Source organism: Micropterus dolomieu, linkage group LG20 (assembly GCF_021292245.1).
Source record: "Micropterus dolomieu isolate WLL.071019.BEF.003 ecotype Adirondacks linkage group LG20, ASM2129224v1, whole genome shotgun sequence".
Taxonomy (NCBI): Eukaryota; Metazoa; Chordata; class Actinopteri; order Centrarchiformes; family Centrarchidae; genus Micropterus; species Micropterus dolomieu.
Genome location: NC_060169.1, coordinates 2,934,792 through 2,958,356, shown reverse-complemented (window position 1 = coordinate 2,958,356; position 23,565 = coordinate 2,934,792). Strand labels below are relative to the sequence as shown.

The following is a 23,565-nucleotide window of genomic DNA, read 5'->3' as shown; positions in this document are numbered from 1 at the left end:
CGTCCTCATATAGAAACGACAGAATAGGTCGATTGTGGATGTCTTCAAAACCAATGACTGTTTTTAATGACTCCCAAAATGACATTTATGAGCGCAGCTGTAGGGTTAACAGTCAAAATGCATACAATCATGGTTTAGGCACACATCGCTGTGATAGTTAGGGTAAGGGGCTTCAGGGGGTTGTTGATGCCTTTAACAGGAAATAGAGCTAACGGTAATGTTAACTTGTGCTAGCGCTTACGGTAGCTAGTGCTATAAAAAACGCTAACACTAGCTAGTTAAGGCTACAAAACGCTAAAAAAAACCACTACAAAACGCAAAAAACTCACACATTGCAACACTAAGGCTAAAAGTACTACAAAAAACAAAAATTAATGTTGGCTTTTGGTTTCACACTGGTAAAGTAAAGTAAAATCGCCTAAACAGTTATCCATCCGCCTTACTCAACACGTCCAAAGTAGAATTTTTGTGGGTTTTTTATTTCCTACACCTGGTATTTTTTCAAATGCACTTTGCCACACAACCGCAAGAGGCCGTCCATAGCGAAAAATTTGGTTGTTTTAAGCCCTTCAACTATCGACCTATGCTGTAGTTTTCTGGGTGAGGACGGGCTGTACAGCGAGTTGTAGCTTAAGGGAATGGTTAGCAACATATAACACGGTTAAAATAAGCAGGGGTGGAAATTAACTTTTTGGCTCACCTGCCAATCGGAACGTAGCAAACAGCACATATAAATAAACGGGAGATTTACGGGGAAATATTTTAACGGGAGGATATCAGGAGAGAACGGTAAAACACGGGAGAAACCCGGGGGAAATCGGAGGGTTGACGGGTATGGACATTACGGGGGTAGCTAGCTAGCTAAATGCTAAAAACACTCCAGGTACTCCAACCACGACTTGACGGCTCCTGACTCAAATCCCCATCCTTACATATCTACGCCAATAAGACACAAGTAAACTGAAATTAACATACACAACAACCAATGCCCCTAATCCGTGTGTCACACGATTTTAGATCCCTTGGTATAGCGGGGGACAGATTTAAGTGCGACACACAACCAAAAACATTGCTGATCCACTGTAAGCTACCAAAAACATATTACATGGTGATAACATACTGAATACGTTTACCCGCCAACGCATTGGCGCTTGGCGGATGTTAATTTCCAGCTAATAAGCTAACTAATATCATAAGCATAATTTATTGGCCCGGACAAAAAATAAACCTATTTTGTTGACTTACAGGGACGAAATCTGGACCGTGTATATAAGCATTCTCTATGGTTCCCTCCACGCATCCACGGCTATTTGTTTTAGTATCTTTGTGGGCCCTCCTCACATGAGGACCCTGTATACACAGTCCCCTTCCCACCCCTCCAGTCCTACACCCCTGTTGATTGATATTAGGGCTACAATGAGTAGCTGATTAATCTAGTTGTCGATTCACAGAAAATGTATTGCCAAATATTTTATAATAATTGATTAATCATTTAAGTCATATATCAAGCACAAAAGCTCTCTGGTTCCAGCTTCTACAATGTGAGGATTTGATGCTTTTCTCTGTTTCATCATAGTAAAAAAAATATCTTCGGGTTTTTTTCAGGCAACACAAGACATTTGAACATGTCACCTTGGACAGATTTTATACTATTTTATGACATTTTATAAACTAGAAGATGATGGCAGACTGCTGACTGACTGCAGTGGTTAAAGTGTTACTGCAACTTACATGTAGTATTGCACTTCCATAAAGTCGGGAATCTTGTGAGAGACAGATTAATAAAAGATCAATAAAAATCAAAGCAGCAGGGGGAGATTTTTTCCTGACTTTTAGTCCCTAATATGAGTGAAGCTCCAAAAATCCTACACTTCCCAGAATGCACCTTTCATAAGACTCTCTCTGCCTGGTAAACTTGCATGACTTTCAAACTCCTCACCTCCAGTTTGCAACTATAGTTGAAAATTTGTAGTCATGCTCAGATAACCCTGATGACATCAATATGACATCATCAGGGTTATATTCTCTATCTGGACAAAGCTTCTCCAGAGCCGCTTAAGACATTTTACCACTGTTTTTCTGGCTGAATAGTACTCCTCATGACTAGTAAACTAATATCAATATGTAAAATTGTTGGAGTGCCCCTTAAAGAAATAAAACTGAGGAACTGCAGGATTATTGATAGGAAAGACATAAAATTACTTTTTTTTCCTTTGCTTTTTTCTTTACAATTACTACTGGATAATATTACTGGATCACAACCTGTGACGAGGGGTCACAAGTAGACATACAGTAGTTTTGCTTTAAGTGTAACCTACAGCTTTAGACACAGTGCGATGCTTAAATGAGATTTTCACTATCTACCTCTCTTGGCACAGTTTTAAGAGAAACACAGTTTCTATGATCAGGAGGCACTGCCTGCTGCTAAAGCCCAGTTGAACATGAGACCTAATGAATCAACCAAAGAGATAACGTCCATTCTGTCTACATCATCCCAAGTCTACATTGCAGCAGCTGTAGGAAAACATCGCATATACAGCAAGAACATGCACAGAAGCTTCAACGGCACTTCAAGGGACATCTGCTGGTAGCTAAAGTACTGTATGTGTGAGTTAATTATATTAAAATACTACTAGAAAGGTTCATCCAGAAGCTTAGTGTCTTTGTTCTGAAAAATGAAGAAGTTGTATTCAATTGAGCGTCTTTCCAGACAACATGTGAAGATAATGTGTGCAGGCTTTTTTAGCAGCAGGTGCAGAACAAGCTCTCTGACATGCTGAGGTTAATTTATCACGTGCTTTTGACTCTGCAGGTTTACTCATAGAGCTGCATGGCTTGTAATGGAGAAGGGCTACTGCAGGTGCAAACCCCATGATATAGGTCAACCTTGTGGAGGAAGAGAGTATGCAAATGTAAAGGGGTAGTGTTGTGTATGTATAAGCAGTAATAAGAATTCAACATTTTATCTAGACCTCAGGCTGTGTGTGTGTGTGTGTACTCAGGCACAGTGGTGCTTTGAGCTAAATGCTAACATCTTAGTTTAACATTATAGTATGCAATCTGTTGCTAAGTAACTACTGTGCAGCTCATAGAATTGTGATTAAAGGTAAATGCTAGATTTAGGTCAGGAAGGATTCAAAATTACATGTAGCAGTGACTGTGTGTGTTTTTGACCGATGTGTGCAGCCCAGCAAAGCAGCAACTGGTGAGAGACCCCTATGGTGCGTTGACTGATCTTGCAGTGACTGCGTGGAGATAAGACAGGGACTTAAATAATCGGACTGAGAACATCAGGGATTTTCAGCAGATGAAAGCAGGATGAGCGCTGCAGATAAATGTCCGTTTGGTTTATAGCAGCTAAATTCAGAGTGTTGTTTTGATTTAAAGGGAATTTATGCTGCGCTGGTAACTCACAGTTTGGTACTCTCTGTGTGTCACTGTGTGGGCAAGAAACCAGCTTTAAACAGAATTTATATGTGGTATTGTCACCACTCTTGACAGATCGATCGATATCTGTAAACATGTGCAACTCTGAGCCAAGATTGGAAATCTGCAGAACAACACTACTGATCTGTCACACCATGAGGAACTGTTGAGTTGGTTTCAGCGAAAAGAAAGAATTACACGAGGTTTTCTTCCAAACAAGTGTTACAAATGTACACAAAAACTTTGCTCTAGATAACGTACAGTATCTATAATAATAATAATAATAATAATAATAATCTTTATTTGTAGAGCACTTTTCAAAAACAAGTTACAAAGTGCTTTAACAAGTGTAAAGACAATAATACAAAAACAATACAAGATAAAAGCATGAAAACATTGAAAAGACTAAAATACACGTTTAAGATAAATATAAAATTAGTAAAATACAATAAAATAAAAGGGATAAAATAAAGTCAAATAAGATCGGGAAAGGCTCTCCTATAAAAGTATGTTTTAAGAAGGGACTTAAAAGAGTTCACTGACTCAGCCGACCTGATTTCCTCGGCAGGCTGTTGCAGAGCCTCGGGGCCCCGACAGCAAACTCTCTGTCCCCTTTGACCACAAGGCTATAAGCCAAATTTGAACATTCGCCTGGTATATTTTGAAAATATTGTATGAAAACTGTTGTATTTTAGTTTATTTTCATTAAATTTACAGTTACAATTGTATTCCAGGTGTATTAAATGGTATTCAGTTTCATTATAATAATATAATATAATAATGTTATAATATTATGATGGTTTTGATGGTCTTTTTTACCAGGCGAGGATGAAAAATTTCATATTTTTCTTTATTGCATCTCCATGTAGTTTGTAATGGTAAAATAAATATGTTAATTTACAATGGATTTATATTCCTTAGCTTCTGACCTTTCAAAGGCCAGAATTATGCATCTAAGCCAAATGGTTGAGGAGATATTCCTGATTCATTTTGGGTATGTTATTTTGTGCGTGTTTCATGGAAATAGGGGGTAAATAGCTGGAGGTTTTCGACAGGTTTAATGTTCCCTTTTGAGTTTTTGACCTCTACTAGCGCTGTCGAGCTGGGTTTTTTGTGGGAGGAGGTCCTGCTTTGTTTGTCTTGTGCATGCGCAACACAGTCATACCAATGGTTTCACACTATTCTACTGATCCACAGATGGAGGTAACAGCCGAGAAATGAAGGGGAACGACATGCTAGTAAACTTAGATGTAAACAATGCAGGACTGAAGTTACTTTAAAAAATCAGCTTTTCACATATTTTATGAAAATATTTTCAGCACATTTGTTAGACCTCAAGGATAGACACAATTTAATTTAATTTAAAGCTTTGTTTCATTAAATTGTCAGATTGAGTCCTCATATTAGAATCATTTAAGAAATAAACAAATGCACAAATATTTATGGACAAAAACATAATTTAGTAACATGTTTAGTCCGCCTGACTAGAAAGTTAGGGTGCTTTCACAACTGCCTCATTTAGTTCGTACTAGAGTTTGTTTTCCCCCCTTGGTGCGGTTCGTTTGGGCAGGTGTGAATGCAGCAATTGCACCAAAAGCGGACCAAACAAGCCAACCACACCAGAGTTCATTTGAAAGCGTACCGGGACCTGAAAGCAAACGATCCAACCACCACATTTTATGATGAACAGAGATGTGATCTGAGCATTATTTCCAAAGTTAAACCACTAATGAATCCTTCTGCTGACAGCAAAATGTGTTCAGCGATCTTGATCAAATTGAACTGATCAAAGCAAGGTATAAGCTATAGGAAAATCATTTGGTAACGTATATTTGTCCCTGATTAACAGGTCAAAGCTGTTAAAAAAGGAAGGCAAATAGTACTCCATTTACCCTGTCAGTTCATTAAGTCCATAAAACATTTGTGACAGCGGTACCACAGTATACTGTAGCCCTAAATTACTACTGTACATGTCCTGTTTTTACGTTATTATTCGTAATAGGCTATGCGGTCGATCTGCAGTCTAACATTACTATCATGCTAATAATAAATTATCACTTCATGAGCTCTTTGCAATACAGATCAGAAGCATTAAAGTGCTGCATAAACTTCTGTCAGTCACCGGAGTTTGATTTCCCCACGAGGGTCCTGATGATGCAGGATGACAATCGCCAAAGCTGTCCAATCAACAAGTTACCTGTACGTCTGTGTAACGTCACGGTTACTTCTCTCAGTTAGTTTGTAAAACTGCAGCGTGAACATGAACCAGACCAGAACTGAAATGCAACAGCGGATCCTTTTTTCACTTGGTTTAACAAAACTACAGGTGTGAAAGCTTTGTTAGATTTTTTTATTCATGTGTAAACTTCAACATGAAATAAATTGAACTGATGCAGTGAGGTATATAAAGCACATAGAGCTGCTGCTTAAGGTGCTGCAAGCCACCAGGGGACTTCAACCTGCCAGATAAATCAGTTTTATCGGTCTCTGTGTATCTATAAAATACAAACGTAAGCTATGGTTAAAGTTAGGGAAAGAGAGCATTATGGTCAATGTTAATGTTAGGAAACACTTCAAACTGTGGTTACGGTTTTAATAAATTTAAAAGAAAACATTATTCGTATATCTGTGACGGGATGTGAACTCAGCTCTTCCACGTGAAAGTTAGATGCACTTCACAGCCATCGAATGCCATAATCAGCAGAACATAAAGTTTATGACATGTTGCATTCAGCCAGAATATTATTTATATCCAAAAGCTATGCAGCTGCAGTAGAACCTCCGCAGATGGTTATATTAATATTGAAAACCTGTCATTCCTGATAAGACTGATAAGAGTAAAATAGCTTATAATTATTTAATATAAATCCTTTTATCAATGATTTCCCAATAATTAAATCAGACAGAAGCCATTCAAAATGATATCAAGTGATGTCTCTTACATGTGCAATGAGCCTACATGCTTCTAGATAACTTTATTTAATTAATAACTTTATTTATTTTAGTAATTTTTTAGCCTCTAAAATGTGCTTATGTTTTTTTACCGATTACTGAAACTGATTATAAAAAGAGTTAAAGTGTTTGTGACTCTCTGAAATGCGCGTGGGGAAAGGTTTTTGTGGCACTTCACATGTAGCACCTGTGATGCTAACAGTGCTGTTCTTCTTTGAACTGAACGGGCTTCATAAGAAAAACATCTTAGTTTTTCTGTAACCTTTTTCTAACCAGGGTAAGTAAGTAAAGTTTCTTTAGTATTGCACCTTTAGATCAAGGTCACAAAGTGACAAACAGTAAAAGTATTAGAAATAAGACCACAAAAAACAGTAAAGAAACAACAATAAAACATAAGAAACAAACAACAGACCTTAAAAACACACACACAATTACAGATACTAGACGGCAGGAGGCAAAGGCCAGTTTAAATAGGAGTCGGCTACTTTTTAAAGGCGTCAACAGAGACCACAAAATGTAACTTTATATGAAGACATCCACAGGGTCAGAGCCACCACTTCAAATGCACAATCTCCTTTTGTTTCTAGTCGGACACAAGAAACGACCAGTAAGCCCTGGTCAGAAGAATCTAAGTTTCAATTTCAGCCAACACAATATCCACACAGAAATACAAACAGTAGAAGTAGTAGTGGTACAGAAAATGAATAATGGTAATTATACTAATATTAATGATGATAATAATATGACTGGTAATAGTTATAATTGTAGCAAAAGTAGTGTAGTGTTGAGTACATGGTTGAGCACATAGAGATTGAGCAGCAACACTGGGGCAGCAGGAAACCCGCAACCCCAGATCCAGACTCCACAGCTCCAGAGCCACAAACACCTGCAGGAAGTGATAGGAGGAGAGAGGAGAGAGGAGAGGAAGCACAAGACTACAGGAAAGGGGAGAAGTTGTGTTAGTAATATGCAATAATGGGATGAGGTTGCATAAAGAGGGAGAGAAAGTAGAGGAGAGAGGAGCTCAGTGCATCATGGGAAATCCCCCGGCAGTCTAGGCCTATAGCAGCATAACTAAGGGATGGTTCAGGACTCACCTGAGCCAGCCCTAACTATAAGCTTTATCAAAGAGGAAAGTCTTAAGCCTGCTCTTAAATGTGGAGATGGTGTCTCCTGAACCCAAATATAAGGGTGGAGCAGGTCAGAGATGTACACAAGTACCTGACCATGCTGGGCTCGATGTGTGAAAACAAGAATCTTAGAATGATTTCTGAACCTGACGGGAAGCCAGTGTAAAGATGACAGGATGGGTTGATGTGAGTCGACCTGCTGAGAGCAATCCTCTCTTTTCCAGGAGCCTCCTGCTCCACACTGTTCCACACATTCACACCTGGAAGCTGGATGGCAGTGTCGTTCTGCCATTACTATCTATAAAGGAAGGGTTATTAGCCTGCTGGACTGATACCACCTGCCTCTAACTGATGGGAAAGCATGTAATTGATGTGTGTTTGAGTACACTTTAAAGAAAAACACTAACCAGTTTATTTATTTATTTATTTATTGGCTCTGATCTTAAAGAAAAATAAAAACAGGCGGATAAAGGTCCACATACCTCTTGGAATTCAGAATTGCTTGATAAATATCAGCAACCATCGATCCACACGTGTTTATTATTCCAGAGGTCACTTGTTAGAACTCCCACTTCCCCAGGGAAATCCTGATGATTTTCCTTATTGGGCACCACACACGTTATTTATTAACAAAGTTTTTTTTAAGTCCTTAATTCACCAACTTTTTAATAAGGCTTCTCTCTTCTCCTGTTTTTGCACATTTGGCTGGCTTTGTGAATATTAGATTAATAGCGATTTAAAGGCAGCAGGTTGGAGGCAGGCAGCTTTAATTAGCACAGTTTATGTGTTGAAGGCCCTGATCAATGCGACAGCATGCTGGAGGTTCAGGTTGTGTGGAGCTGGCTTTCACAGCAGGCTAACAGCGCGCAATAAGGTTAGACGTTCTGCTAATGTCAAGCTGTCCTTCTAGCTTGTCTGACCATGTCCTCTACTGATTGGACAAGCACAGACATCATGTTTCTCTGCAGGGGCACCATCGGTCTCTCCTCCATAGTACATGTGATTGTTTGCCGCATCTACGCCATCAAATTTAATGCGGTTGTGGGTTTATAATAAATTTAAAGATGAACCCTGAGCAAATCCTGTTTCCCTGGAGTTGAGCTGCAGGAGGCGGAGATGCTGGTGAACACATGCTGTCAGTCAAGTTCCTAAAACTCCAAATGTGCACACACTCAGGTGCTCATACAGTAGCAATGATACAGGCCATCTCATGAAGAATGGAAGAAGCACAGACTGCGAATGAGCGGAGCACTCCTCATGAAACACTGCAAATAAAGAGAAAACGTGCAGATAAAGAAAACATATTCACATTTACATTTATTTACCAGAATGACAGCAGTAGAGTCGCACAACTGTAATTATCCATGCATATATAAAATATGATGCAATGCATTGTGGGATTGCTGCCATAGAGTAGTGTACATCTCATGGACTAATCTGTTTGTTTCACTGTGGAATTTTTGAGGCTTTATAAAGAAAAAATTTCACTCAGAGATTCACATAAATGCAGACGACAGTTGCACGTTCATAAATTTTGAGAACCCCCACAGAAACTGCTGCTGTGTAGAATAGCCAGTAGAGCCTGACAGATACTGTAGTTTTAGAGGCAGATGTTGATATTTGGTTTTAAAAAAAGATGTGATTTATTAATAGTAATTTTTAAAACAAAAGCAGATGACATAAACCATGTTCAAATGGATTCTGTAGATTTGTTGTTGTTTTTTCATTGGGACAAAGATGCACACTGCGCTCACGTGTGAAAGATCAGCTGGTCAGTGTTCTCTGGTGGACAAATGATTTAATAATAATGTTCTAAATGACCTTAAACTCAATTTGGCATTTCTGTACAGCAAGTTCTTGTTACTTTTTGGCCAACATATACAGTACTGATAAATCTGCAATGAGCGAACATCGACCGATGTATCGGCCTGGCTGTAATGGCCAGCAGGTACCATCAAAAGGCTTCACTTGGCCTGATTACATATTAGACATCTACAAATACACCTTGAGAAGTCAGGCTTGTAGTTTAAGATATCTGCAATATATTTTGCTTCTATATATTTAAGATATATCAAAATAGATTTAGACTTCTAGAAATCGATGAAGTCACAGATATCACCACACCAATATATCATTCATTACACTCATGGGAATCACAATGTAAAATATCTCTAACTCCTTTTTGACGAGTATTTGCAGGGCATTTCTCTGACACAGTGCTCAAAGCTAACAGATATCTCTAGTGTATTAGTTATTTAGGTTTGTTATTCTAATCTCTTTTGCATGATCCTATCTTCCCTCTTCATCCCCCTCAAATGTGTCTATTAATATTTCTAAGAACTTAAGAGAGTGTAGAAATTATTGAAAAAGGTAAATTTAAGTCACTGTTTATTTCCAAGTAGGTTTTCACATTCAAGGAATTGGTCTGGGTGGGTGAGCGTTACAAAGTAGGAGAAAGTACAAGTACCACAAAAAGTAATCTTAAATATTAATTTTCTATAAATTACTACAAAATTTGTACAATTCTGTAAAAAGCTATAAAGTGATTAAAATAAATTAACACAATTTTGAATAATAAAAACCTTTATATTATTTTTATTTAATTTATTTTTATTACTATTTTTATTTAAGCCAATTGATTGATCGATTGATCGAGCTACAGATACCATCAAAAGGATAAAAACACAATAAAGCCAGACAGCTTATTTCCATTGTGGTCCAATAAGTGTTTGGTTGGAGTAGTGGCCGGTATGTACTGTAAATCAAGATTGATTTGATGTTTGTGGTTTTAAAATAAGTAAAAAGAGATGGAATATGAAAAAAAGAGAAAGTAGAAAAGCTGAAGTAAGTTAATGTCACACTTTCTCTGTGTCTGTCCATTGTGTGCAGGGTGACGACTGCTCTATCAGCTGTCCTGCAGGCCTGTACGGGATCAACTGCACCTCACCGTGCTCCTGCCACAACGAGATCTCCTGCTCACACATTGACGGCTACTGCATCTGCAGAGAAGGTTCTGTTGGGCTCTGGGAGCCTCTATTGGTTACAGTTAGAGGTCATTCATTTATGATGATCAGTGGATTTCTGGAGGCACTAGTCATCTACATAGTGTTGGATTTTTCCATTTTTGGTGTAGCCTATGTGCAGTGTTGGAAAGGTTACTTTGGAAATGTAATAGGTGACCGTTAAGTTAAGCTAATTAAAATGTACTATTGCAATTACTTTTTCAAGTAAATGTAACTTATTGCATTTAATTATTTTGATTACTTTTATAAATTTCTAGTCGATATTTTCAACTGTTAACCATTTTCAAAAGACAGCTTAAGAGGCAGTTTAACTGGCAGACGAGTGAGGCTGCAAATTCAAACATGAGAACTAATCAAAAGCATCAGAACAGCATCAAACTTTACTAAACGGCTGTGGCTGGAAATGGCAAAGGAAGACATTGTGCACATGAAAAACATGCAAAGCAGCATACTGAATATTATTCAACATATAGCCGAGCTTTTTACAAAAAGTATTCAGATGTAACCCCCTATGTAATCATGAACATTATCAACTGTAATTTAATCACACAAATTTTAATAGTAATTGTAATGGATTACAGTTTCATTGTAAATTACGTAACTAAATTGTCGGCTAGAACCTAGACATAACATGCAGAATAGAGACTCCACACACATTCCCAGGAACGACTAGCAGCACAGCTCATATTAAAGTTCAAAGCAGTTAACTAACAAGAATTCAGAAGTCATCAGTGTCGTTATGTACTTCTTCCCTCTGCTGGTGTGGTGCTTCCTCTTGGCGTCAGACACGCCCCTCTTTCCTTTTACCGATTAAAAAAAACTATTTAAAACATGTAGACATTATTTTTGAGTGCAGAAGGTTTTACCTTTTTGCAGGGATGTGTTCAAAAGTGAAACAGATACAGAAAAATACTAAGTACAGTATCGGTCCTTTTAAATTAGCTGAGGTTTTACCACTGTGTCACTGTCTTGACACATCCTGTAGTTTTGTTTTTTTGTTTTTTGATCACAAAGTGGGAGATATGGATGTTCTCAGAGTTTCATGATGTCTTTGATTCTGAATTACAAGATGGAGACTGACATTAATGTCTTTTAGTACTCGGCTGCACGTTTATCTGAACGATAAGCACAAATGCTGCATTCTGGTGGTTTACGTACAGAGTGTTTATCAGCTGGCCAGCAATCATGTGAATCCAGAGTTTCAAACAGCGACCTTACTTTTCCTCAACCTGCTTCACCTTCTTGGTCTCTACTTTTATTTGCTGTGTTTCTCTGAATGCCTGTTGACATACCCAACCGAATGGGCATCAACTTGTTTCTTTTAAAGTTGAACATATATACAGCAGCAACAGCTGTAATTCAAAGCACCATCTCTCTTGTAACTGCACTGCTTTCTTTCTACCATTGTCGCTGCAGAAACTCATCTCTGCCTCTTCGATCTGTTCCAGTTTGTTTTGCTCTTTAAGTCTGAGGGTCTCACACCAAAACACAGACGCTTACTGCAAACACATCGGTGCAAAACTTTTTGCCATAAGACTCTGTTATACCTGTGATAAAACCATGTTTTATTGATTTGTTACCCTAGAAATCTCAAAAGAACATTAAAAAATCGTTGTTTACAGTGTTAAAGTGCTTTACAGTACAACAGCTGCTCTGTGGAAGAGCATCTTTTAAAATCTTGACAGTCAGTTTTACTTTCCTAACTCTACCCATCCTTCTTATTCCCTCCTTTAGGGCTGAAACGATTAGTCGATGAATTGATCAGTCGAAAGACGGGAAAATAATCTGCAACTATTTTGATAATTGATTAAGTCATTTTTTAACATATACTAGTTTCAGCTTCTGAAGTGTGAGGACTTCCTGCTTCCCTTCATCATATGTCAAAAGTAAACTGAGTAGCTGTTGTGTTTGTACAGTTGGTCTGACAGATCAAACAAGCTGATTGGCTTTAGGGGATTGTGATAGGCCTTTATCACCATTCTTTTCTGACATTTTTTAGACCGAACGAATAATAGATTTACTGAGAAAATGATGGGCAAATGAATCAATAATTAATATAATCATTAGTTGCAGCTCTACTGTCCATGCCCATTTAATTGTCTATATCAGTAACTGTGAGGTTAGTTTTGATTATCATCAATTTTAGTGTTTTTTGATTATGCCTTTCTTATTGATTAAGAAACCCCTAAACCCTTCTCCAAACTGACCATCCCAAAATGTAAAAGTACCTACTTTAACGATCTCCAGAACTTTTCCTTGTTTCATATTTTGTTCTCCACTTCACTTAATATCTTCCTTAATATCTCTCAATATCAGCATCTTTAAAAATTTATGCGCCACTGAGCCTCGTGGGGAACATGGGTAATTAAAGTGGAAAGACATCTGAGGCGGAGCGCAGAGCCAGGGGCCAGAGAGCTTTGGCTAGAACAAGTGGGTGTCTGTCTTCACCCTATAAACCCTTATTTCCTTCTTCTTTTAGAGCTATTGAGGAGAAAACTTACAGGGGAGAAGTTCAGGCAGATTAAACAGGGTTATCAAACATGTGTTGATCATGTTACTATTACCTCCTTTCTGCTGGATGCTTGTCGAGCAAACATTAACACTAAATTTATTTCCTAAAGAGACATAAGGAGCTATTGGGTCCAGCTGGTCTGCACATCAGAAGATTATTTGCAATTGTTAAAGAAATTACACAGAAGGAAGGAGAGAAAAGGAAACTCATAACTTCAATGCAATGTTTTATTTATAATTATAAGGAGTGCTGTTTTAGCACTTTTAGCCTTTTTCACGATGAAAGCCAGTAATTGCTAAAAAAGAAAAAAAAAAAAGAGAGAAATTCTTTCAGGGACAAATGTTTACGATTCATAGCCGAGAAACGCCTCCATTATCAAGACATACACATTCTTTTTAAATGCATTTGTATGCATTTATTAGATAGCTCACCGTAGAGAGATGATAGGAATAAAGGGGGAAAGATGGACATTGACGTGCAGCAAAGGTCCCTGGTGATTTGCACCTAAACCCCCAGACCAACAGGCTCCCCCGGTATGTCCACATTATAAGAAGAAGCAAGAAAAAACAGGATATAAAAATCACTAAATAGAATAAAATCTAGATACTTCAAATATTTAAATAAAGATTACAAAATGATTTACATTAACTGGACTAGAATAACACACTTTCGTCAAAAGGTTGAAATGCTTCATACACAGAATATTGTCTAGCTCCCGATGAGCTAGCAAGAACTCTTTCCACATCAAGACTCAACATCAAAGTGTTATCTGCTTATAATTTAGTGATGCGTGTACAGTTCATACACAGTTTTGTAAAGGATCATTTGTGTTTTCTACAACTTGGGTCATATTTTCTTAGTTCTGGCCATCAGTCCTATCACCACACTGTAAATAGGAAGTCAAACAGATCCAGAAACCTGAGCAGTCAGACGATCAAACGGGAATTAAACAAACCCCAAGAGTGGCCGAACACAAAGGTGAACATTATAACCCAACTAACTGTCACAGTCTACAGACTAATCTCCTGCTTCAGCTTCCTGCTGTACTTGCCATAGATGTGTGTAAACAAATATTGTCCTTGCAAATACGGATTATTAATGTTTCGGGTATGTTCACTTTAACTTTTACTCTCAAATAAAGTGGTTTACATAATCTGGATAATGTTGATAAACTGTAGTCTCGTTTTCAACCTGTCCAATCATGTGACTGCTCGTGTTTCTAAGTAAGTACGACTAATTAAATCAATCACTTTGTCATCATAACTGATTGAAATCCTGGTCTAAAACCCACATTGAAATAACAATAAATGATTTAAGTGATAAGTATTTTTATTTTTCTAAAACCAAGATGCTTCATGGATGCTCATAAAATACAGTAAGACTGTAGACTGATGGTCTTTGGACTTTGTCTCTGTCCAGGTTGGCAGGGTGTGGACTGCTCTATCCCTTGCTCCAGTGGTACTTGGGGACTAAGCTGCAATCAGACGTGTCAATGTGCCAACGGGGCGGCCTGCGATCCCGTCAACGGAACCTGCACCTGCTCCTCGGGCTGGAGGGACGAATACTGCGACGTACCGTGTCCTGTGAGTGCTCGTGGCAGTCGTTAGTTCTTTCACGTGACAAAAGCTGCAGCAATGTTTTGCAGAAAGGGTCTGGATTTAATAAATTAATTAATACTTCTTCTCTAGTATGTTGCATAGTATATAATTTGTTATTAGTTTAAAGACTATTTAGTTTTAAGTTAAAGTGCATTTATATATTTTGGTCTGGTGTGTTCTTGCTGTTGTTAGGAGGGATCATACGGGCTGGACTGCAGAGAGAGATGTGACTGTGTCAATGCTGATGGCTGTGATCCAGTGACCGGCTTCTGTCACTGTCTTGCAGGTTGGACAGGTGAGTTATGCAGCCATGGTTTGGCACTGATAAGCACTGTGACGGGAATGAAGGCCCACACGTAGCCACAGACTCAAATGGTAAAGTAAAAAACAGTTTATGAAGTTAGGAGATCAAATGAACTAATTTAATTTCCGTCTACTACTTCCATTTATCTTTCTTTGAACGCAATTGCGTTCTGTCTGAACACACATTCAGAATGTCAGAAAATGTTGTGGGTTGTGTCTAAACATGCGTCTCTCAGGGTCAGTGTGGATTCTTATATTTGGTAAATGGGATGCGTATTAATTCCATGAGATGGACAAGTGACATGACATCAAGTTTGAATGATTGTAACTGATGTTAATAATAATGCCATACATATAGCCTTGAACAAAAAGTTTGCTTTCTGTTAAAAAAACATAAACAAACGTCGAATACACACCGATTCGCTGGTATAAATTGCTCTTTAGTCTGTTCTGTACATCCTTCAGAGGACACACCTTAATGAGCCACATCCAGCCCCTGAATTGAGGGCTTAGAGGACAAGTGAAGCAGGCATGGGAAACACCAGCACAGACACACTCAGGGGAAGAAGGGAAAAGAGTCTGAGGCTGAACAGAAGGAAGAAGCAGGCGGTGCCTCTGACACCATGACAAGAATGGAGACAACAAATCAATAAGACACACAAAAAAAAAATCAAACTTACAATTCTAAAACTGGTGGAGATTCAAGCTCGGATGAGTTTGACAGCCCAGCTCTGTTCAATAATCCAGCTTCACAAGAGGTATCCAAAGATATAAAGCACCTTTCAAGTGAGACCTGGCTTTGCGCTCAGATTCTTGTGTCCCGTGTGTTTTTTTTATTTTACCACAGCAGTGACATTCCACCTCTTTCTTTGAAACTGTTTTTACTTTAATAAATGTCATATTTAAGTTGGAGCTCTGCTTCTTTAACCCGCCTATTTCAATCAGTAGAGTCATGATGAGCGATGATCGATCTGATAAATATGTAGAGGGCATTTTAATTTACTGCCAGAGGGAAAACTGGTAATAAGATGAACTTCAATATATTGATTGAATATTTAGATCAAAGTTTAGAAGACATGAAAACACATGTTTTTGTTTGTCTGAAGGTTTATGTAACTAGAGTTAAGGTGATGATAATTAGTCCTGTGAGATAATAGACTTTTCCTGTGATCCATTATGTTCCCAGTGGGTGAACAAAACTACATTAAACTGCTTTTTATTCAGATTTGAATTTTTGACTTTCTGTTGGAGTAATCCTTTCAGATATTCATCTGCTGTTGAGGTCAATTTTAGACAAGAATGAGGGGGCTATGTGCTAATTTCAGTCTGAACACTTGGTGTTGGTGTATCAAAGTAAAACTGGGGTTCATCTAAAAAGACTGACCATCAAATGAAGGGTGAGAAAACTCTTGGTTTTATGCAGATAGGTACAGTCTAACAAGCTGCCAATTTCCCCTAGTGGTTGACTGTGTGACTGCAAGAAAACAATCTGCAGCAGAGTTGGAGTTTGTGCTTGGTGAGCAAGTTACATTAAAATCAGTGGGTGGCCAACTATCATACCATATCCAATTCTTGTTAACCTTAAACGCCATTGTTCTGCCACCATAATGGTCAAACAGAACTAGTTCATACGATGTGTTCTCTGACCACCTCGCAAATCAAAAACGGCTGCACTTGAAGGTGGGAAAAATAGCCGGCCATCATAACGAAAGAGGACGCGCAATCTAATTTAAATACGGAGATAACTGTAAAATAAATTTGACAGCCTCTCTTGGAAGACATTCATAGTGTTGCACTGAGTTGTTCACATGAAAAGTGAAAAAGAAGAGAGCCAAGAGAGAAATACAGACCCTGGCTCCTTTCTCACCTCCACACAGCCGGCCAATCGCGGCATGAAGTGGCATGAAGCATGAAGTTACAGAAAGTGTCGGACATAGCCATCCCAAAAGGTGGCAATAATGTTAGTATGAAAAAACAGGAAATAGATGTGCACCAGTGAACGATCAAACAGCCACATAGAAAGCCTCTACCAATTTCACAAGTGTAAAATGAACAAAGGGAAAGCAAAATGTTTCTGGATCACCACTGTCAACACTTTGTTTAGCCAGTGGGAGTACCTCCTTCTTTTCTTTTGAGAACTGCATCGTGGTGATCGTGTCCCCAAACTCCACACTCAAAGTCCAAGCAAAATCAGTCTGCATACGGATATCTTTGAGTATACAGAATTTTTGGCACAGTAAATATTTAAAACCAAGAAAGAATTAGTATGTAGTATGGAATTGGGACACAGCACATGTTTATGAAAAGGAATAATCCAGGAAAGAAACGATGAATATATTTGCAGCACTGCAAAAAAAAAAAGGAGGAAACCACAGTTACTTTTCGGTGTTTTCCTTCATTTGTTTTAGACTACGCAGGATCAGAAGCTTGATGTTACTTGAGTCAAATCAGATTTTTAAATTTTATTTCAGTGCTGCTGCCACTTGGGAAATGAATACTAGGTGCGCTCCATAATATCCTGCCCCCACCTTCTCATCCTCCACCTCTCTTTTTCCTCCCTTTGTTTTAACTTCACAGCCGAACGAATAGAGTTTCTGATTTTCACCCGCTTTGTGGCTCAGAGGTAGTTTATTAATTGAGTTATAATGGCTGCCTGTGCCCCACTCTCATATTCTCTCATATTCTATGTCAAAGAAAGTTTCTAATGAGCTGCAGACAAGCCAGACATGAGGAGGGAGATGTACTGTATTTGCACATACACTATTCTTACTCTGTCTGTTTCGCTTTCTGTCTGTTTCTATATTTAGATGTGGTAGTAAGCTTATTCCTGTGATGTGTGTGTGTGTAACTAAGAATTAATTTAATGTTAGTCTCTTGGGCACTGCAGTCTGTAGACTGTCCCCTGTGAGCAGTGAGGGCTCTGATCCATTCTGCATGCCAGCTTTTGTGTAGACAGACTCCTGCCTCTTAGGACACACACAGACACTTACACATACATGCAAGACTGATGAAAGAAGGAGACACTACAGCGAATGATTAAAGGGTAAAAAGTCTCGGGCGGAATTTGGGAAATTTAGGTTTTTTGCCTAAAATGTTTGTTCATGCAAACTAACATTTATTCGTACATGTGCAAACGCAGTTTAGAGACCCACACTGTCGATGAGAAAACTGATACGGTACTTTGCATATTTTTTGAATGTCATTGTCAGTGATTGATTGGTGTGTATACTCAGACCAGCATGGCTAATAGTGTGTGGCAAGACCACGAATACCTAAGCACATGGACATTTGTCCTTTTTTTCTGACGTTTAAATGAACAATTACTCAGTTAATCACAAGATGAAAACGAAAATTATCATTAGTTACGGCTCTACAGTAACTGACATTTATTACTTCCTGTCAGTGCCTTCTGTTCTTTCTTGGAGCCATTTTGATCTGCGTGCTTAAAAGATAAGGATGGCAATATTCTGTATTTTTCTTTTTGTAAACAAATCCCATGAAAAGCCCAAATTTAACAGTGTGTTATTTCGTCTCCCAATACATTCTTACTTTCTGTCTGTGGCTCTCGGCTCCAAGCCCACCGGTTCCTAGTGAAAACAGCTCACAAATACATAGTTTTAGGATTACTTACTACAAATTACTAAATAATAAAAAATGTAATCAGTAACGTAATCTAAGTACCACAAAATAAAACTAATGTAACCTGATTACTTTTGGTTACTTTTGGATTACTTCAATGCTAAATAGGCAAATGAAGACAAGAGAGTATCAATGATGCGTTGTCTGCTCTGTGTGTTTTTACATGATTTGCTTTGCACCACTATGGCAGGATCTGGCCAATCAATGACAAATTATATTCTTGATGTTATTTAAGAGTTTGTGATTTGGAAAAGCATTCTAAAATGTTTTGAGTCATCTTCTTCGTCTGTTTTTGGCGGGATTGCAATACCGTCTTTTAAAAAGTATATTCCGCCCACTACCGTACCGGTGTCTGTATAACAGCAGATACTGTGTTTGAGAGAGACGGTGATGTCGTACACAAAGTTTAGCTTGTGCATTATTTTGAACGTTAATTATTTCCTACTTTTTTAAAGATTTGTTAGATAGCGATCTAATTTCATTCAGCTTGCCTTAAGTACACCAAACACTAATTCTCGCTTTCTCTCTTTCTCGCTCCAATATTAATAAATATGCTGCTAATGACTTATACATTCTTTTGTTTATTTTAAAATTTTCACATGTTGATTTCCTGCACCTGACTTCCAAAAAAATCTCGTTCAGATTTTGAACTGCATGTCTACGTCTAAGAGGGGTCCTAATCAGACGTCTAAATGTTGAACCTGATTTGCACATCGTACAGACGTCGACATCGATATATAGACGTGATCTGCAGACGTCTCATGTTATGAAACTTACAGTTTCATTCTGCATCACTCAACAGTCTTCCTTCGCCATGTCTGAGTATTAGTAGAGCAGCGATGAAAAGCAGCCTCCCTCAGGGTCCTAGTGCCCGACCACAGGTTGGGATTTAAATTATGAAGCAGAGGAAACAATCCAGAATGATTCTTTTAATAATTATTATATTTGTATTATTCTATAGTATTTATCAATGTTCTTGCTTCTCTTTTGTGAGTACATGACTGCACTGTAAAAATAAAAATCTAAATTTAACAATTTTTTAATTATTATTAGGGGGGAGCTTAGGACCACGTTAGGGTGGCTACAGCCCCCTAAAATAGGCCTAACGACACCCATGCTGTAACGTAATACAGTTACTGTTTTTATGTATCCTAATTACATAAAGCCTTTACATGTAATCCATTACTCCCCAAACCTGACTACACTGTGCGTGTTCATGGTGATGAAGGCGTATGTTTTCCAGTGCAGCAGTGAGGCTCCCTGATGGGTTTTAATAGTTTCTGGACAACAATGGAGCTCAATGGCTCAGAGGAGGAAGATATATCAGGATATGATACACACGCAGAACTTGTTAGGAGATAAATTCAGTGTTGGTTTGAGCCTTTTCACAGGATTTGTTGACAATAAGAAATCTACAGCCGTATCCTTTAACAGAGAGATGAGCATAGAGGGATTTGTCTCTTTGTGTCTTTCATCTGTCACGTCCCTCCTCTCCTTCACACTCAGTCCTCCCCTGCTTACTCAGTGTCTGAGTAGGTGCTAAAGATGCCTTTTGCTAATGCCCCCCCCCCCCACTCCATTTTTCTGCATCATTCTCTCTTCTCCTTTTTCAGGTTTAAGTGACATATCTGAAACTTTCTGAGTCAGTTTCACTTCACTTAAAAGCTGGGTTGCTAAGAACAAAAAGCCTCTTGCTTTAATGTAGACTAAATAGGTGTGTGTGTGTGTGTGTGTGTGTGTGTGTTATATGCAGGTGTCCATTGTGATAGTGTGTGTGAGGAGGGACGCTGGGGACCCAACTGCTCCTACAGCTGCACCTGTGAGAACAGAGGCTCCTGCTCCCCAGAGGACGGCACCTGTGTGTGCGCTCCCGGCTACCGCGGCACTAACTGCAGAAGAAGTAATGAAACATTTGACGCACGCACATTTCATCTCACACATCCTGCACTTACACTACCCTGGCAGTGGTGAGGTGGGGAGAGATAAACTAAAATTTGCAACAGCACAATTGAAAGTGAATTGAATTATATGATCTGATCTCTAAAAGTATTAGCATTCAAATGTGTTTGGGCATAAAAGTGCTGTTTGTGAAAAATGGTACCTGTCAGACTGTTGTACCAGCAACGTGTTCATGCATCAATAATATGAAGTAATGGTTTCCCTGCTTTCAGATCAGTTGCAGGATTACATGCTTCTTTACAGGTTGAGAAAGGATCTTCAAAACTTTTCATAATGTCTAAATGGAATTTACTGCAATGTAATGTGCGAACAGGGATTTTCAGAGTTTGTTAGATGTGTATATATATATTTTTTTTTTTAGATACAAGCTTCCACACATACAATTTCATTTAAGCTTTTGCCCACAAACCAGCATGAAATTTGGTCTGAGGAAGGTTTATGACTGAACGCTTGTGTGTGATTCGATAAAATGAGCAGTGCTCTTTTTTTTTAAATAATTACATATGATATTCTTTCAAGGGACAAGATTGTTTATTTATCATTATACAACACAAAGTTTGGAGTGCCTTCATGCTACACACACAGAACTTAACATATAATTAAGTGTATATTAAAATATGGTAACATATAAAATAAAACATTACGTACAGTTTTTAATACATATAGACTTGGACAAAATTGTTGGTACCCTTCCGTTAAAGAAAGAAAACCCGACATCCCTGAAATAACTTGAAACTGACAAAAGTATTAATAAATTAAAAATTATGTATTATATATTTATACAAGTATAAAACGAGAAGGGAGTCTGTTTAAACAAGTCACTAAACTACACTAAAGATACAAACAGAGTAAAGAGAGGCTGCACATCCAGCTGATCAAACCAGCTACACCTGAAGCAGCCGCAGCCGGAGGCTCTGTGAGTAAAATCAGCTGATCGCTGCTGCGCCACAAAAGCCTTTAATTGATGTGATGGAACGCATCGACCAATCAGTGACAAGTGATGTGACCAGCAAATAAAAATGTACAGAGACGTGTTAAATGATACCAGAAGATGAAACCAACGGAAAGCCATGCTTGTGGTGAGAAACCTGCAACAGTGACGAACATGCCTGAGACCGCAGCCGAAGGTGAGCGGCCATTAAAATCACACGTGAACTCGGCCTTTTTTCATACAGTTAATGGTGCAGGCACATCTTCTCTTTCTTTCGGTGTGTTGCTTGAATGTTTGGCTGCAAGCAAACAATACAAATAGTAATTTTTTGCCGCAATGTGGTTACAAAAAGTATCGATTGAAGTGCCGGTTTGACTGGAGAAGTTTCGATTCTACTTGATACTGGGCTGTTTCGGTCGATACAATAAAGGTATCGAGTAGCGATACCCATCCCTAATGCAAACCTTCTTTAAGTTTAGTGTTTTTGACATTAATTCAATTCAAATTAGCTTTATTGGCATGAATGTGTAACAACAATATTGCCAAAGCATCATACAAACTACATAAGAACAATCAACCCCATACTTTCATTTAACAAGTAATTAAATCGTGTGTGTGTGTGTGTGTTAGAAAAATTTAAATATATTAAAGATTTAAATAAAATAAATAAATAAAACAGTAAGCGTTTGTGTGTGTGTGTGTGTTTTAAAAGAAATATATATTAAAAATTCTAATAAAATAAATAAATAAATAAAACAGTAACGTGTGTATATTAATAGACAAAAAAAATTAAAAGTAATTAATTGATTAAAAAATAAATAAAAATTTAAAAAAGAAGTCCGTATCAAATGTAAAAACAAAACAATTACTAAAATATCAAACGATCAAAATAATAATAATTTGATAATTTGTACAATTATTTATCAGTCTGAGGTTCCACTGGTTGTCCTCACATTATCTCCTATATTTAGTTATATTCCTTACTGGGAACTGTATATCATGTATTGTACAGCCTGCTTGAAATAAAGTCAGAGGCGACTTGTTGATGTTTCTCGCAGTCTGAATACAAGGAGTGTGTCTGTCTGACAGCTTTCTGTTGATATGTGTGTATATAACACACACCAGCTTTCCTCTGCTTCTCCCTGCATCACGGTGATAAATATAAGGGCTCTCGGTTCACAGTTAAGGCAATTATCTTAATTAGGAAAATCCTGTAGCTTGAAAGAAGCGGTAGACGAGCCTGCGACGGCTTGTCTCACCACTTAGAGTAACATCAATTAAAGCAAATTAAGGGCCGTAGGAAGACGTATGAGAGAGGATCTGTGGTGGAAGGAAAACAGAAAGCAAAGCTAATACAGCCAGCGGGTTGACCCCAGAGAGGAGACAGTGTTCAGGGAGACACATTTATAGACGCACTGTTGCATGCACGCACACACACAGATATATAGGTATGGTGGACACAGCTGATATTAAGCTTTCATAAATGTGGAAGTTTAAAAACGTAGTTTAAATAAGGTCCAAGCGGACCATGAAATCCATTATTAGAATGATCAAAGAACTAATCAGTAAACTAATCAGAAGTTTCCCTCAGACTCAGACATTGACTTTTCTCTCTATCACACACACACACACCCTTGTGTCACTATCTTTATAGGGACCCATCATTGACATAATGCATTCCCTAGTCCCTAACCCCTAACCTTAACCCAATTCTAACTCTACCGCTAAAATCAAGTCTTAAAGAGGTCATATTATGCTTGTTTGGCTTTCCCCCTCTCCCTTATTGAGTTTATATATCTTTTTTGTGCATGTAACAGGTTTGCAAAGTGAAAAAGCTCAAAGTCCAGCCCAAAGGGAGTTCCCATCTCCCACTGAAAACAGCTCTTTTGTAGTCCAGCCGCTTCCCTTTCATCCCTGTGACGACACAGCAAAGTGCGCGTCATAACGCTCGCCAAGCGGCTAGTCACGCTCTCACACCGGTGGAAAACAGCGAGCTGCAGCACACAGCTCTCCTCTCCCTTCCAAACACGAGCTACCCTCCAGGCAGTCAGTGGACATGAAGTTGTTCCTGTGATGTAGAGACAGAGCTCAG

The 23,565-nt window shown here is 38.3% G+C and overlaps 1 protein-coding gene across 8 annotated transcripts in view; it reads left to right on the top strand.

Annotated features, from left to right (window-relative positions):
• Nucleotides 1-23,565, top strand: part of LOC123959159 (multiple epidermal growth factor-like domains protein 11) — a 119,204-nt gene that overhangs the window by 60,211 nt on the left and 35,428 nt on the right. For all 8 annotated transcript variants that reach the window (XR_006822238.1, XM_046033066.1, XM_046033073.1 and 5 more), the window contains 4 exons: nt 10,398-10,518; nt 14,463-14,626; nt 14,834-14,936; nt 20,337-20,483. Coding sequence is in view for 7 of the 8 variants with exons in the window: in XM_046033066.1 (XP_045889022.1) it covers nt 10,398-10,518; nt 14,463-14,626; nt 14,834-14,936; nt 20,337-20,483 (535 nt within the window). In the remaining variant the exon portion in view is untranslated. The remainder of the gene's footprint in view (nt 1-10,397; nt 10,519-14,462; nt 14,627-14,833; nt 14,937-20,336; nt 20,484-23,565) is intronic.